The 17,148-nt window shown below is 38.6% G+C and overlaps 1 protein-coding gene across 4 annotated transcripts in view; it reads left to right on the forward strand.

The window, feature by feature from the left end:
- Nucleotides 1-17,148, forward strand: part of LOC100561569 (fatty acyl-CoA reductase 1) — a 98,841-nt gene that overhangs the window by 36,296 nt on the left and 45,397 nt on the right. For all 4 annotated transcript variants that reach the window (XR_010006536.1, XM_003221371.4, XM_016993919.2 and 1 more), the window contains one exon: nucleotides 7,089-7,312. Coding sequence is in view for 3 of the 4 variants with exons in the window: in XM_003221371.4 (XP_003221419.2) it covers nucleotides 7,089-7,312 (224 nt within the window). In the remaining variant the exon portion in view is untranslated. The remainder of the gene's footprint in view (nucleotides 1-7,088; nucleotides 7,313-17,148) is intronic.

Genomic DNA, 17,148 nt, shown 5'->3' on the forward strand with positions numbered 1-17,148 from the left:
CTCTGTGTTTGTGTGTCATTTATAGTCCATTCTACTATTTATGTTTAATTTCAGCAGTTTCCAATCTGAATGTGTGTTCTTGGTTCGTTGCATGTTTCTATTTGTATTCATGGAATGTCTAAAATTTAGGACGATATGTCTTTTTGGACACGCCTCTGTAATCTATATATATAAAAATGTAATGTGTGTTTTTCCCATGGAGTAAACAACAAAACCACTGAACCAACTCACACCAAATTTGGCCACGAAAGACATGGTCATCCAATCTATGTCTTTCAATTTAAAAAAAACCCTAGAAAAATAGTCCAAATTACAGAGGTTGAAGAAGAGCCTTTCTCCCCCTAACTGCCAGTCATAAAGGTAGGCCCTGCTGCCTTTAGGTCCCTGCTGCCTTCGTGTCCTAACAACTCCATCAGCCAAAATGGTGCCCAGGGCACAGGCAGAGGGCACTTAGGCCTCATCCACACTGCCTATAAAATACAGATTATCTGATTTGAACAGGCATATATGGCAGTGTAGACTCAAGGCCCTTCCACACAGCTATAAAACCCAGAATACCAAGGCACATAATCCACAGTATCTGCTTTCAACTGGATTATCTTGAGTCCACACTCATATAATCCAGTTCAGTGGGGATTTTATACAGCTGTGTAGAAGGGTCCTCATGTAATCCACTTCTAAACAGATAACATAAGATTATAAATATAATATGAAATAATTACTGTGGTATAATAATACAGAACAATATAATATCTAAAATCGGGATAATAAATAAAGAGCAACACTCTGAAAACAGGGAAATTCCAGATAGGAAACACCCAGGGCCAGCTAATACCTCCCAACAACAAATTCCCCCAGGTAGGAGGCTGGCTATTAAATGCTAATCAAGATGGCTAATTGCAGCATTCATATCTGCTGCACTGAGACTATTAATTGCTATTCAACTTGGCCAACCAAGGATTCCGCAAGGTAGAAAGTGGCCAGGCTTGCTAGCAGCAAAGCTATTCAGTGCTATTCAACCTGGCCAACCAAGATTTCCCCTAGATAGAAAACCCCCAGGCTTTGAAGCCACAAGGCTACTCTGTCCCATTCAACCTGGCCTAGCAAGGATGCCCTATGTAGAAAGCGGCCAGGCTTTTAAGCTGCAAGACTATTTAGTACAAGTCAACCTGGCCAAACAATGATTCCCCTACAAAGGAAGTAGTCAGGCTTCAAAGCGGCTCTTTGATTGAGGGTTTTACTCCAGCTCACCAAACAAGGATTCCCCTAGGTATAGCACAGCCAGGCATTGAAGCTGCAAGGTTATTCATGCAATTCAACCAGACTAACAAAGGATTAACCTTGGTAGAAGGGGGCCAGGCTCTGAAGCAGCGATACTACTCTGTACTATTGAAGCTGAGAAACTGAAAATTCCCCTAGGTAGCAAGCAGACAGGCTTTGAAGCAGTTAGGCTGTTCATTGCAATTCTAGCAGCCCAAAAAACCATTCCCCTAGAACGCAAGTACCCAGGCTTCCTAGCAGCAACCCTATTCCATTGCATTCCAGTTCACCAAACAAGGATTTCCATAAGAAGAAAACGGCCAGGCTTTGAGGCTGCAAGGCTATTCACTGCTATTCCACCAAATGATTCCCATAAGCCACAGCAACCCGTGACTGAGCAAAGCTAGTAATAATATAATAAGAAATTTATTTTTGTATGCCGCCTCCAGCTCCTGGAAGGCACTCGAGGCGGCTTACATATGGCACAAGATGCCTAAAACAATGCATAAAATAAACACATAGTACAATACAAAAATAACATTGAACAGATACAAATGTCTTGATTTGTGGTGGGAGCACAAGACAAACACCTTGAAATTTCTCTGATTTTGATAGCTCTTCACTGGCTAAAATATCCCTAATTTTGATAACCCTTCACTGTTCCGAGAAAGCCTTGTTCCTGGAGAGTCTCACTGTATTATTAGACAGTATGCAGAATTGGAACTGCAAGTACAGTAGAAAGTTTCAAAGTACGAAAACTGTACTGAAAGTATTCAATGATTTGGATGCCATAATTTAAAATACGACCAGATGCTGGTATGCTGTAAAGTAGAATACAGTGAGATCTCCATTTGTTAGTAAATACATAAAATCATATGCAGCCAGTCAGATACTACACGTTCTACATCTTGGCATCACTAAGAACGAGTTCACTTTTCTAGATAGTAATGTCTAGCAGAAGACCTGAAAATCAAATGTGATCATTTGTGACACTCCATATTCCACATTGTCTTTTACTGGTCCTTGTTATATTTTTATCATCATCATTATCATCATCACTATTATGTGTGTACAAGAATACCCAATGCAGCTAAAGGTATAATGTGATATAGGTATAAAGTGATGGTATTTAGATTACACATCTTCTGTTTGATGTAGAGATTATGTGTCCTCAAATCATACTCCCTCTTGCACAATATTTTTTGAGAAAGACATGAACCTGCTTGGCCCTGTCTGCATGGTTTCATCACATAGATAACATCATCATAGTGGCTTATAGCATTGTTCCATAGGAAGTCATTGCCACAGATGCAGTGACCCTTTTGTCTAGATTATACCTTTACACATTTGCTTTCATAAGCCAAATGCCTGTGTTATATTTGAAAGCACTAAAGTGAGCAGAATCAGTTTGTATGTCCCAGAAGCTCATATTTAAAGTGCTAGCTATGACTTATACTGTATGGTCCATGTCCTGCCTATTTCATTCTTTTGAAAATTATTATAAAAGTGTAATACTTGAAGTAGATGTTGAACATTTTATATGGCACCATGTTGTAGAGGGTGGGTCAAAAAGTTTTGCCTCCTGTGCCATAAAAACATTATGAATGAACTTATAACAGCAGAAATTGCTACAGATCATAACCCAAACTAAAAACACAAAACTACTGTTCAACATAGTCACCATCAATTTGTACACGTTTGCACCATCGTTTAATGCAGGCATTAAAACCAGTTTGGAATAATTCAGGGTCTTCCTTCGTGACCCATGATTTCAAAGCTGTTTTAACATCATTCAAGTCATTGAATCTGAAACCAAGTAGGTTGTCTTTTAGAGGTCCAAACAGGTAAAAGTCAGAAGGGGCCAAATCAGGGTTGTAGGATGGGTGAGGCACTACTGTCCAGCCCATTTTTGCAATCACCTGGGTTGTGAAAAATGACGTGTGTGGGCGTGCATTATCGTGATGATGCTTGATGGAGCAAACATCTTTTAGTGGTCTCTTCTTTCTTATTGTCTCCTTAAGCTTCTTAAATGTGGTTACATAGGTTTCGCTGTTAATTGTGACACCATGTTGCAAATAATCAACAAGAATAACACCCTGTATGTCCCAAAACACTGTTGTCATAACCTTCTGTGCTGATCTGGTAGACTTGATTTTTTTGGGACGTGGAGAACCACTGTGGTGTCATTCCTTGGATTGCACTTTACTCTCTGGGTCATACAGGTATGCCCAGGTCTCATCTGCAGTGACCACATTAGTGAAGAAGTCCTGTTTCTTTGCTTAAAATGTGTCTAGGAGCTCTTGACAAACATCCACTCACGTCTTCTGATTATCATCCGTCAATTGCATGGGAACCCACTTAGTACACACTTTGTGATAAGCCAAGTCAGTAATGATTCTTGGGCAGAGCCATATGAGACATTCACTGCGTCAGCAACATTCTGAACTGTAATGTGTCAGTCTCCTCAAATCAATTCATCAGCACGTTCTCAATTTGCATCTGTGACTGATGTCAGCCAGCCACTTCTCGGTTTATCTGCGATTTCCATTGCTTCATTTTCAAACTTCTTCACCTAACACCACACATTGCTGATGCCCATTACATCGTCCCCATAAACATTCTTCAAGCAATTATGGATTTCCTTAGGTGTGCAACCTTCTTTTGCCAGAAATTCAATCACAACTCTTTTCTTTTAGCTTCAGATTCATGGTTCTAATCAGTAATCTGAAAAATAAAAGACTATACCAGCAGAGTAAGGTAACCTCTACCATATCATGCATAGATAGTCCAGTAGCTTTGAAATAAAAGTTAGAGCAATGGAGGCATTACTTTTTGACCCATTCTCGTACATTCAAATACTCAAAATCTCATCATTTTCAACACAAGCATGTGAACTATCTCCGTTATAATGAAATAAACTTTATACATTTTTTCTATCCTGAGCTAACAATAGATATATAAAACAAATCTCCCTCTGAGTAAGTAATTAGCTCGTATTTTAAAATAAGTTAAACATGGCACAATCAAGCAAAGTAAAGCACTTCCAAACTTTGATTTTAGATTTCCAAATTTTGATTTTAGCACTATTCCAATTCATGGGAAAGCAGTAATGCTTTCCCAGGAAACAGAATACAATGGTACTTACCTTCGTACAGGACTTCACCCTTCATTTCAAATTTCACACCCTTACTCTACTCTACTCTATGACTTTGATAGCTGGGTAATCACCCCTCCCCGATGACTTCGACATATTTTGCACCTTGGCCCAGATCCTTGAATTTAATTCCTGATTTTATCATGTTATTTTGTACGTGACTTTTTATGACTGTTTTATCATTTTTGATGTTTTATTGCTGATTGATCTGTTTTATTGTTTTGCTTTTATTGTTGTGTCCGGGCTTGGCCCCATGTAAGCCGCCCCGAGTCCCTGGAATATATATATGTATATTCCAGCTCCTACTGTATTGTGTCCCACTCTGGTGGAACCTAACACCTAGAATCATAGAATCATAGAATAGTAGAGTTGGAAGAGACCTCATGGGCCATCCAGTCCAACCCCCTGCTAAGAAGCAGGAAACCACATTCATAGCACCCCCGACAGATGGCCATCCAGCCTCTGTTTAAAAGCCTCCAAAGAAGGAGCCTCCACCACAGTCCGGGGGAGAGAGTTCCACTGCCGAACAGCCCTCACAGTGAGGAAGTTCTTCCTGATGTTCAGGTGGAATCTCCTTTCCTGTAGTTTGAAGCCATTGTTCCGTGTCCTAGTCTGCAGGGCAGCAGCAAACAAGCTTGCTCCCTCCTCCCTATGACTTCCCTTCACGTATTTGTACATGGCTATCATGTCTCCTCTCAGCCTTCTCTTCTGCAGGCTAAACATGCCCAGCTCTTTAAGCCTCTCCTCATAGGGCTTGTTCTCCTGACCCTTAATCATTTTAGTCGCCCTCCTCTGGACGCTTTCCAGCTTGTCAACATCTTCCTTCAACTGCAGTGCCCAAAATTGGACACAGTATTCCAGGTGTGGTCTGACCAAGGCAGAATAGAGGGGAGCAGGACTTCCCTGGATCTAGACGCTATTCCCCTATTGATGCAGGCCAGAATCCCATTGGCTTTTTTAGCTGCCACATCACATTGTTGGCTCATGTTTAATTTGTTGTCCACGAGGACTCCAAGGTCTTTTTCGCACACACTGCTGTCAAGCCAGGCGTCCCCCATTCTGTATCTTTGATTTTCATTTTTTCTACCTTTTAGGAGTAGTTTGGGTAACCCTACTAAGACAAAGATCACATCCAGGATCAAGACATGAACAGTTGCTTACTTAGTGTCTACATCTCTTATTCTCTTAACTCATTAATTCTTGGTTCTTTTTCTGGAGTGAATCATGTCACATGTTCTATCACTGTGTTCCTGAAAATCTAGTCCTTTGTGCCTGAGCTTAATGTAAATTTAATAGCCACTAACCAAGGCCACTATTGAGCAAAAATAATAAGTCAGATTTTGCCACTTTTGGGGTTTTGGATATGTCAAAAATAGACTAACGAATTTTTGTTGGGGATATATTATTCTATTTAGGAACTAGGGGAAACCCCACAAAAACTAAGCATCTTATTGAATGTACAGGCAGTCCTCAAGTTACAAAAAAGATAAATTCTATAGCAGTGGTTCTCAACCTGTGGGCCCCCAGGTGTTTTGGTCTACAACTCCCAGAAATCCCAGACAGTTTACCAGCTGTTAGGATTTCTGGGAGTGGAAGACCAAAAAAATCTGGGGACCCACAGTTTGAGAACCGCTGTTCTATAGGTTTGTTCTTATGTTTAATTTGTTTGTAAGTTGGAACAGGTACATTTTTAAAGTGTAACACCAGGGTTCATACCCTTAGTTTCTCTCCGTCAGAATTGGTTTTTGAAAAATGTGGCTGTGGCTTGTTATGAAAATAAGGATTGGTGATAAAGCTTCAGTACAGATACCTTTTCCCCATGATAACTTTTTCAGGATAGAATTTCCCTTCCTAGGGGTAGATTTCTCTCACTTCTTGTTGTCTCACTTCTACTCTTAACTATGAGTCGTTTGTAAGTTGGATGTTTGTAACTCAGGGATTGCCTTGTAAACTGAACAATATATCAATGTTATATCATTAATCTTATTAAAAATACAACACCACAGCTTGAGAATACCAACAATGAATCCTGGCTATCCAAAGAACATGCCAAAGTACATAACAAAAACTGTTGTAACAACTTTGTCCATATTTCTAATATTGATTAGTCTTTAAAGTGCCACATGACCATTTGTTGGTTTTGCTACAAAAATCAATCATAGCTATTCTCATGGAAAACATAGTACAGTAGAGTCTCACTTATCCAACACTCGCTTATCGAACGTTCTGGATTATCCAATGCATTTTTGTAGTCAATGTTTTCAATATATTTTGATATTTTGGTGCTAAATTCGTAAAAACAGTAATTACAACATAACAAAACTGCGCAATGAACACCTTTTTTGTCAAATTTGTTGTATAGCATGATGTTTTGCTGCTTAATTTGTAAAATCATAACTTAATTTGATGTTTAATAGACTTTTCCTTGATCCCTCCTTATTATCCAACATATTCGCTTATCCAACGTTCTGCCGTTTATGTTGGATAAGTGAGACTCTACTGTAATTTGACACATTATGCCTGCTGCCACTTCTTATTGAGAAGAAACCATGTGTGAAAAACTTAACCCTGATCCTTTCAAACCACAAGGTAGTTATCACTTGGCAATATAAATGTGCAACATACACAGAATTTCTGACAAGTAATGCCTTGAATGCTCTTATCTTCCTGTTAGATATCTCCAGGACGAACTTGGAAACCCAAAGCAAAATGTCTTCAGTTGCGACTTACTACAATGGGAAGTCAGTACTTATTACAGGAGCCACAGGTTTTGTGGGCAAAGTACTTCTGGAAAAGCTCCTGCGCTCCAGCCAGGATGTGAAAGCCGTTTATATTCTTGTGCGGCCAAAAGCTGGACAGTCAATGCAAAATAGAGTGGAGGATATGGTGAAATACAAGGTAGGTAATTACATTTTACATAGAAAACTGTAATCGATAAGTAGTGATAAGAGGTTTCACTGAGTAATAAGGTAATAAGGTGTTAATCATAGAAAGCACAATGTATTATACTAGGCTTATTTGGGTATTTGTGGAAAGTCAGATGATAAGAAAGCTGGACATTATTTTGGTAAATTTGCTAGTGTAAATAGTTTCTCTTTACAGTAGAGTGAAATATCAATATGCACAATGGTATCATCAATAAAGCATACAATGTCATTTACATATACAATCACTACAATAGTCCCAAAGTTTCAAAAATCGGAAACAAGCAGCTATTTCTAGGATTGTGCAATGAAAATGAGGTAATAAATAAGAAACATTTTTGTTTTATATGATACTGGTGATTTAAGGTGTGGCGCAGGCGGGAGAGCATGTCAGCTGCAACCAGCTGCAATGAATCACTCTGACCAGGAGGTCATGAGTTCGAGGCCCGCTCGGAGCCTATGTTTGTCTTGTCTTTGTTCTATGTTAAAAGGCATTGAATGTTTGCCTATATGTGTAATGTGATCCACCCTGAGTCCCCTTCGGGGTGAGAAGGGCGGAATATAATGCTGTAAATAAAATAAATAAAATAAGGTAGACAAGACTCCATTACTGATCACACATGAATGCAGGGTAGTGTATATTTTCAGCAAGCTCACAAAAGTACCCTTTCCAGGATCAAGGAAATATTTACATCCCTCCCCCAGAGAAGAGCCAAAAACTCATTTGAGTAAAATCATTTCTGCAGTGATATATATCTACATTTTTTTTTTTCGTGTCAGGAGCAACCTGAGTTGCTTCTGGTGTGAGAGAATTGGCCGTCTGCAAGGACGTTGCCCAGGGGACGCCTGGATGTTTTGATGCTTTTACCATCCTTGTGGGAAGCTTCTCTCATGTCCCCGCATGGAACTAGAGCTGATAGAGCTTTGGGCCTACAAGTGCAGACTTTGGCCCTATGCGCGTGGGCCTTGCAGGTCTACAGCTGATTGATCCGAAAGGCAGGCTTGGAGCCAATACCGGCTCCTGGCTGCCTTTTGTTTCAAGTTAGTTTTTGTTTCATTGGGGACCTTGTTTCATTGGGGACCTTTCTATTTCATGCTATCCGAATGGACGGTATGAAACGGAAACACAAATGAAACAAATGGGACAAATACTGTGCACATGTCTAGTAAATAGATGATATTTAGAAACCTTTTACTGTTGCCAAATTTTTGTGACTTCAACATTGAGCTAACATTTGGGGTCTGGACCCACAGTTTAAAAAGCAGTAATCTAGAGCAGGGCCATGAGTGGTAGACCAGTTAAAAATTCCTCCTGATTGGTGGCTGAAGAATAAATGGGACTCCAGATAATATTTTGAAAATATAGACTGTTTGTAACAACCTCCAGTGAGGTCACACTTAGATATCTCCGGTGCCTTTTTTTTTTGCTGCTGGTTCTGTTCCTGGTTGACAAAAAACCCTAAATTATGTTACAAGAGAGAGAGAGAGACTCCCCACTAAAATTATAAAGGAGCCATTGTGGTGTAGTGATTTGATGCTGGACTACAGTTCTGGACTGTTTGAATTCCCATTTAGCAATGAAACTCACTGGTGACCATGGGCAAGCCACATTCTCTTAGCCACAAGGAAAAGCAATGGAAAAGCTTTTCTGAACAAATTTTGCCAAGATTAGAGGCTGGATGGCCATCTGTCGGGAGTGTTTCTTAGCAGGGGGTTGGACTGGATGGCCTGCAAGGTCTCTTCCAACTCTATGAAAACTATGTGACAAGTCAGAAAATACTTGAAGGCACACAACAAAATATTTAATGTGTACTTCTTATCTTGTTATGGAAATATTTAATAAATGCTGTAATGCATTGCAATGCCTGTGGGAAAGAATGCCTGTTAGAAATTAAACAGATGTTAGATAAATTGCTTCAACAGATAATTATGTTGCATTGGTCTATAAGATAGTAAATTCTTAGACATGTGGTAGTAGTATGTGGCTACTTCTTTCTTGCTGTTTCCAAAATTAGATATGATGTAAGGTGTAACGTAGGATGCAACATGATGTAGCATGCCATGTAAAGGAATGGTACAAGAATATGCTAAGAAGTCTATAATTTTCCTAATAATATATTTATTTATTTCCCGCCTCTCCTCGTGGCTCAAGGCAGGTTACAACATAACTAAAAACACATAATCATCATAAACATTATATAAACAACATATATTAAAATATATTTCTACAAAACATATACATTAAAATATACAGAGCAAAGACTAAAATATAGTGAACACAAGATGTGAGTTTAAAATTCATGATTAAAACTGACTAATGGTATGTGTGCATACACACTATCCTTCAGGATAACCATACCGATACTAATTTGTTTATATTAATAAAACAGATTACTAAACAAATACCCCTCAGCTTTTCAGACTAAAGAGAAAAAGGTATGGACCCATGCCTGTTTCACTAGTATACCTAGTAAAATCTAATCCAGACTGAGTATCCCTTACCTAAAAAGCTTGGGACCAAAAATGTTTCATATTTTGGAAGGGGGGGGGGATTTTGGAATACTTTCTCATACATAATAATTAGGCATAGGCAAATTAATCGGAATCATCATTAATCGTAATAAAATCGTATCAATTTTGGGTTCTGAATGAGGTTCCGCTATGGTTTGGCACTTCCGAATTAACCTTCCAATTCAAAGCATTGGAGCCCATCCTTGGAATACTTTCGGATATATGAGAAAGCGTTTTCAACCAATCTCCTGCATCGGGCTTAAGAGCCCCATAGAAACAAAAACTGGAGTGTTAGCATCGGGGAATAAGAGCCCCATAGAAACCAAGCCTGGAGCGTTTTCACTCCTGGATATAGCATCGGGGCATAAGAGCCCATTTCACTCCTGGATATAGCATCGGGGCATAAGAGCCCATTTCACTCCTGGATATAGCATCGGGGCATAAGAGCCCCATAGAAACCAAACCTGGAGCGTTTTCTCTCCTGGCTAGCACTGGGACATTTTGAGACAGCATGGTGTAGTGTACTGGTTTGAAAGTTGGACTACAATTGTGGCTTGATTCCCCACCCAGCCATGAAAACCCACAGGGTGATCTTGGGCAAGTCACACACCCTCAGCCCCAGAAAACCCAATGAAACAGGAAATAACACGTTCAAACCAGGAACATATTTCCTTATTCAGAGGCTGATGGCCATCTGTCAGGAATGATTTTATGGTGTGCTATGATTTATGTTCCTGGTTGATAAATGTCATTTTCTAATTGGTTCTGTCATAAAAAAAATGGCGAAACTTGATTACACTGCCCAAACTTTGTCTTTGGGCAAGGGACATTGTCCTATAAAAAATTGCACACTATGGTTTGTTGAGTCTCTCTCCACCAGTTTAACAAAATTTCAGCCACAAAAACAAAGTTTATGAAGTAGAACAATGACTTTCAAAGTAAAGACAACCCAATGAAACAGGAAATAACACTTTCAAACCAGGAACAGATTTTTGTTATTATTAAAAAAATGTTTTTTTATAAAAACTTTGAAAATTCACCAAAAATCTGAGGATAAGTCAAATGTTCTTAGATTTGGTGAGCTAACAGTGTTAGATGTGTTCTACCACTGTAGCAAATTTCATTAGGATAGCTCAAAAATGAGGGAAAGTGAAGCCCCTCAATTTTCCCCATTGATGATAATGTTTTCCTTCATGCGCATACGCATCTGCCATTAACAAGGTACATACAAAGATTTGGAAGTTTTGGAAAGTTTTGAACTTTTTGCCTTCAAAATTCACAAACTTACTTTAGAAACGAAGCTCCAGCGCCCCCTACTTTCGAAGAGAGTTTAGAACCATTTTTTTCCTGGATTGCACATGCCTAATAATACTATATCTTAGAGAAGGGACCCAAGTCTAAACACCCAATTCATTTATATTTCATATATGCCTGACGTTCCTGCAGGTTTTTCAGCAGGATTAATCCCTAGCCCGCCCCCCCTTTCCCCGGTTATCAACTAGGACCTCCTTGCTTTGCACCTTATCCACTACCTGGCCCTATGATATTCTGAAGCACTAGTCCCAGCCTAGCCTGTCATAGTTCGCCATGTCCACTCTGAAGCTCTGGTCACTGATATATTAAACCCATTGATGGAGTATACTGAAACTGGATTTTAACTTTTGTAGATTGTTTTGAATTGTATGTTCTTGTTTTATCACGTTTATTATGTTCTCGTTGTGGTATGTTCAATTGAATGTTTTGCTTTATGCTGGAAACCGCCCTTAGTCCTCCTATATAAATTTTTTATTATTATTATTATTATTATTATTATTATTAGGTATTTTTTCTTCTTTAAAACAAAGCCCTCACAACATTCCACCCCACAATTTTCCCCGTCCCTACCAACACAGAATAAAACCCACACACAAATGAAAAAACATTAAAATCACAACTGACTTTTCCCCTCCTCAAGCAAAGGCAAATATCAAACTATTACTTATATTTCTTGTTTTACTTATTAGCATTTCAGCTTCTGCGGTGGCGCAGTGGGTTAAACCACTGAGCTGCTGAACTTGCTGACCAAAAGGTAGGCGGTTCGAATCTGGGGAGTGGAGGGAGCTCCCACTGTTAGCCTCAGCTTCTGCCAACCTAGCAGTTTGAAAACATGCAAATGTGAGTAGATTAATAGGTACCGTTCCAACGGGAAGGTAACGGCACTCCATGCAGTCATGCCGACCACTTGATCTTGGAAGTGTCTACGGACAATGCCGGCTCTTCGGGTTAGAAATGGAGATGAGCACCAACCCACCAAAGTTGGACACAACTAGATTTAATGTTAGGGGAAACCCTTTACCTATATTTATAATTGATGCACAACCACAACATTTAGTACCACAAAATTTATCTTTAAGTTATTACCTTAAATTTGATTCCATTTTAATTTAAGTTAATCATATCTATCTTATATCATTCTCTAATTTTTCCTTTTAATCTGTCTTTTTATTGTCCCCTTCATTTTAAACGTTCCACCTGCCCATAGATGATATTAATACAAGGGGCTTTGTCAATTCTTGCAATTTTGTCTTTACACTTTATTTCTCTTTTATTTATTTTATCAATCCACCCCTTCAATACACAAAAAAGAATGTTGATTTATTTTAACCCTTCCAGAATTCTCCATCCATTTGTCTCCATCCAGTCTTAATGTTTTTCTTGTAAATCAAGCCATTTTTAAAGTATCAATCATCCTAGACAGCCAAAGAAGACCTTAAGATCACGATGATTGGAGGGGGGGGGGTGTATCTAGATGCTGTTTTTATATTTTAATATCTTAATGTTAATGGTTTTAAATTGAATTTAAATGTTGATTGTTTCTATTGATTTTATGTTATGTTTTATTTGCTTTGTATAATGAGGCATTGAATTTTTGCCTAAATGTATGTTGTACGCCGCTCTGAGTCCCCTGTGCGGTGAGAAGAGCAGGATAGAAATGTAGATAATAATAATAATAATAATAATAATAATAATAATAATAATAATAATAATAATAGAATATTTAATAATATTATAATGGAACGCCCTCCCAATTGAAGTCAGGCAGGCTCCCTCCCTCCTGTCTTTCCGAAAGAGAACAAAAACGTGGTTATGGGACCAGGCATTTGAGCATGAGTAGTAGCAAAAATGAGATATGAATATATGACCTACTGACAGACCCCACCTGGACATGGAAAGCGCCTTAAATGTATATTTAAATGTATAATTATGTATATTTTTAATGTATATTCTTAATTTTATTGTAATTGTTAATCTTGATGAATTTTTAAATTTGATGAAAACTGTTTTTTGATGTGTATGTTTATATGGTAAGCCACCCTGAGTCCCCTGATGGGTGAGAAGGGCGGGGTAGAAGTGATGTAATAAATAAATAAAATAATAATAATAATAATAATAATAATAATAATAATAATAATGTCAATTTAATTGCCATCAAAATGGGGTCAGAAAAGGTTCATGCAGGTTTCCTCTGTGCAAATTTTTCTTCTTGAACTTTTGTCTGACTCTTTTAGTAACACATGGAAACTTGAATATCTTCCTCCTTGTTATGACTGTTTTCCCTCATTCTGGTAAATTTGCGTCCACTTCTTTGTATACATACCTTGTACATGGAAACCTGCTTGTTCAAATGTTGGCTCTTCTTTATGAGCTATTAATTCATCTGGTATGCTACATCTTGTTCTTCTTTTTCTGTGGTTTGTTTTGTGGGTGTTAATATTTGTTTATCTTGATAATTCTTTCTTCTGCTGGAGAAACATGTTTATTGAGTTTCAATAGCATTTCTAAAACCTTTAGTTGTGACATCTTGTGACAGCAGAACAAAGACAAACAAGGAATTAATTACAGCCTTTCTAACAAACAGAAAACATAAATTAGTCATTGTTGAGAAAGCCTGGTCTTGCACAGGTAGATAATATATTTACTTTCTGGTAGCAGATGTGATAAATATAGTGAATCATATTCCAAAATGTAGTCCAAGTTCTTGTCTGTGTACAAGGAGTTAGCAGAATTTTTTTTTAATTTACATAGAAACTTATGTAGATGTTAGAAACAATGACGATTTTGAAACTGAAGCTGGCTCAGTTTGTAAGGGATTTGATCAGTATGATTCGAATGATTTGGCATGAGATTTGGGATGGTCCAAAAAGGCTTCAGAACTCCTAACATCAAGGCTGTATGAGAAAACCTTGCTTGAAAGGGGAGCAAAGGTATCCTATTTTCAATCAAGAGAAAGTGCATTTCTGCAGTACTTTCGAAGTGACAGTGGCTTTGTGTATACAGTGTTCCCTTACTACTTCGCGGATCACTTTTTGCTGATTCGCTGTTTCGCAGTTATTCAATAAACTCTAAAAGACTATTATAAATCATAAAAAATTACAATTTACAACCTAAGGAAGGGAGGAAGGAGAAGCCAAAGGGAGAGAAAAGGAGCCCAAGCAGCAACACGACGAGAAGGAGGCAATTTATCATAAAGACTTAAAATAGTGTATAAGTACTAAAATAATTTATAAATATTAAAATAAATATAGTGTCCCTACTTCGCGGATTTTCACTTATTGCGGGTGGTCCTGGAACCTAACCCCACGATAAGTGAGGGAACACTGTACTTTCGAAGTGACAGTGGCTTTGTGTATACATGGTTTAATGGAGGAATTGGAGATTTCAATCTATAACGCAACTGAATGGCAATTGTTCATCGATAGCTCAAAGCGGAACTTAAAGTGTGTCTTCCACAATGCCCATTTATTTGGTGCAGTCCCAGTTGGCTATTCATGTACACAGATTAAACATTAAACATTCCATGAAACGTAATCGTACATTTTTACCTTAATATGTATGTTTGGTAGCAGAACTTCAGTACTTGTACTTAATTTGACTTACAGTAACAATATATAGCCTTTGTGTTAATAAAATAACTCTAAACAAACAATATATTCAGGTATTTTTTCTTTATTTTCCTTTGTATATACATTTTGTATGGTTTTGAGGACAAAAAGTTGACATGAGAAAAAACTAGGGACATTTTTGGATTCAGATTCCAAAAGTTAAAAAAAAAAAAAAGTCGTATCTACAATAACTCAACCAAATTTGTGTTCCCCAGTGTTCATTTTTGCAACAAGGTTATCTCCTCTTGGGATGCCATCTAATATTCATAATTTTTATAGTTTGAGTACAGAGTAATTAGCTTTGGGGTTTATGCAAACGTATCATCCAATTAGTAATAAATTGTTTTCAACTTGAAGCTAGCTGACTTCCCCCCATCTCCACCCCCGACAACCTACACTATTATTATTATTTTTATTATTATTTTATTTTTGTACCCCGCCACCATTTTCCCAGAGGGACTCGGGGCTGCTCACAGATATAAAACAAGCATACAGTGATATCAAATACAAAAACACACAAATAAATTTAAAAGGCATAAAATAAAATCACAATCATTGTAAGACACATGATAAAACACAGCAATAAAAACATAAAATGAGCTGGGCAAAGTGCACTAGAAGAGTTCTACGTTCAACATCAAAGATAGAGGAGAAGTGAGCAGAGGCTGGATGGTCATCTGTCGGCAATGCTTTGATTGTATGTTCCTGCATGGTAGGGGGTTGGATTGGATAACCATTATGTTCTCTTCCAACTCTATGATTATGTGAAGTACAAAACTTGTTTTAATTCAAAACATGGCTGTGGGACCAGGCATTCAAGCAGCAAATGCAGCAATAATAATAAGGATAATTTTGTCTACATGTGGTAAAAAGGGGCCTTTCTTTGTTGTGGTGCCCTGCTGTAGTGCCCCATGACAACAATTTATTTATTTTTTATTTAAAACATTTGTATATAGTCTCTCAATCCATCAAAGATATTTCAGAATCCTTTTGACAAAAAAATCTCAGTTGATATTTAGGAATTACTAGCTGAACCCAGCCACGCATTGCTGTGGCCTAGTTTGATTAAATGGGAAAGAAAGGATTGAGACAGAGCAGGTTTCAAATATATGTGATTTCACAACATGGGTAGGCAATATTTGTGGTTGTTCCATTGTTTGGCAGATATAGAGATTGTGTGGTTTGGCAACTCTGGAACACACAGCATATTATTGTCCATGTGAGAAGCAATCTGTGTTTAGATGTAAACCATAGAATTTTAAAGAGTGCCCCTGAGTGTAAATATAGATAGATAGATAGATAGATAGATAGATAGATAGATAGATAGATAGATAGATATAGATCTCTTTCTTTCCCTCCCCTCCCCTTGGGGAGAATGACAGGAAGTCACGCACTGTGTTATTTTCCTGCTGAGAGAGGCCATAATCCCCTTACAGGAAATGACCCCAGTGCCCCCTTCTCCCTATTTTTGCTGCTGTAGTACATGTTAGTGGTTGGGTGGGGTCCCAAAGAAGCCTCCCCTCCTAAGCAAGGAGAGTCACAGAATTCTAAAGATTGCCTCTGAGTCTAAATATAGATGGATGGATGGATATAGATCTCTTTCTTTCTCTGCCCTCCCCTTGGGAAGAATGACAGAGAGCATGGCTTCCTCGTGGGCCATGCCCCTGTGTTTTTCCAGTGCCCCCTCCTTCCTATTTATTTATTTACAGTATTTATATTCCGCCCTTCTCACCTCGAAGGGGACTCAGGGAGGATCACATTATATACATATAGGGCAAACATTCAATGTCCATAAACACATCGAACCGAGACAGAGACAAACAGACGCAGAGGCAATTTAACCTTCTCCTGAGGGGATGTTCGATTCTGGCCACAGGGGGGAGCAGCTGCTTCATCATCCACTCTGACGGCACTTCCTCATTCCAACGTCGTAAGTTAGTTAAACTTGCCTCCCCACTTTTATAAGTGGTACCTTATTTCCTACTTGATAGATGCAACTATCTTTCGGGTTGCTAGGTCAGCAACGAGCAGGGGCTATATTTTATTTTTAATTGACGGGTGCTCACCCCGCCACGGGCTGGCCTCGAACTCATGACCTCATGGTCAGAGTGATTTATTGCAGCAGGCTGCTCACCAGCCTGTGCCACAGCCCACCCCTATTTTTGCTGTTGCTATGTGGGGCTCTCCCTAAGCTTAAGTAGGGTCTTTCTAAATGTCTCCCTTACTTTAACTTCCCTCTCACTCACACTCAGGCCTCTGGCTTCCCAGGAGGCCTCTTCTGCCTCTGCCATTGCCTTGGAGGCAATGCCCCCCTCCTGAAGCAGAAGGAAGCTCTTCCTAAATCCCTCCCCTCCTTTACCTTCCCTGTGAGTTAGTC

Source organism: Anolis carolinensis, chromosome 5 (genome assembly GCF_035594765.1).
Source record: "Anolis carolinensis isolate JA03-04 chromosome 5, rAnoCar3.1.pri, whole genome shotgun sequence".
Classification (NCBI taxonomy): domain Eukaryota; kingdom Metazoa; phylum Chordata; class Lepidosauria; order Squamata; family Dactyloidae; genus Anolis; species Anolis carolinensis.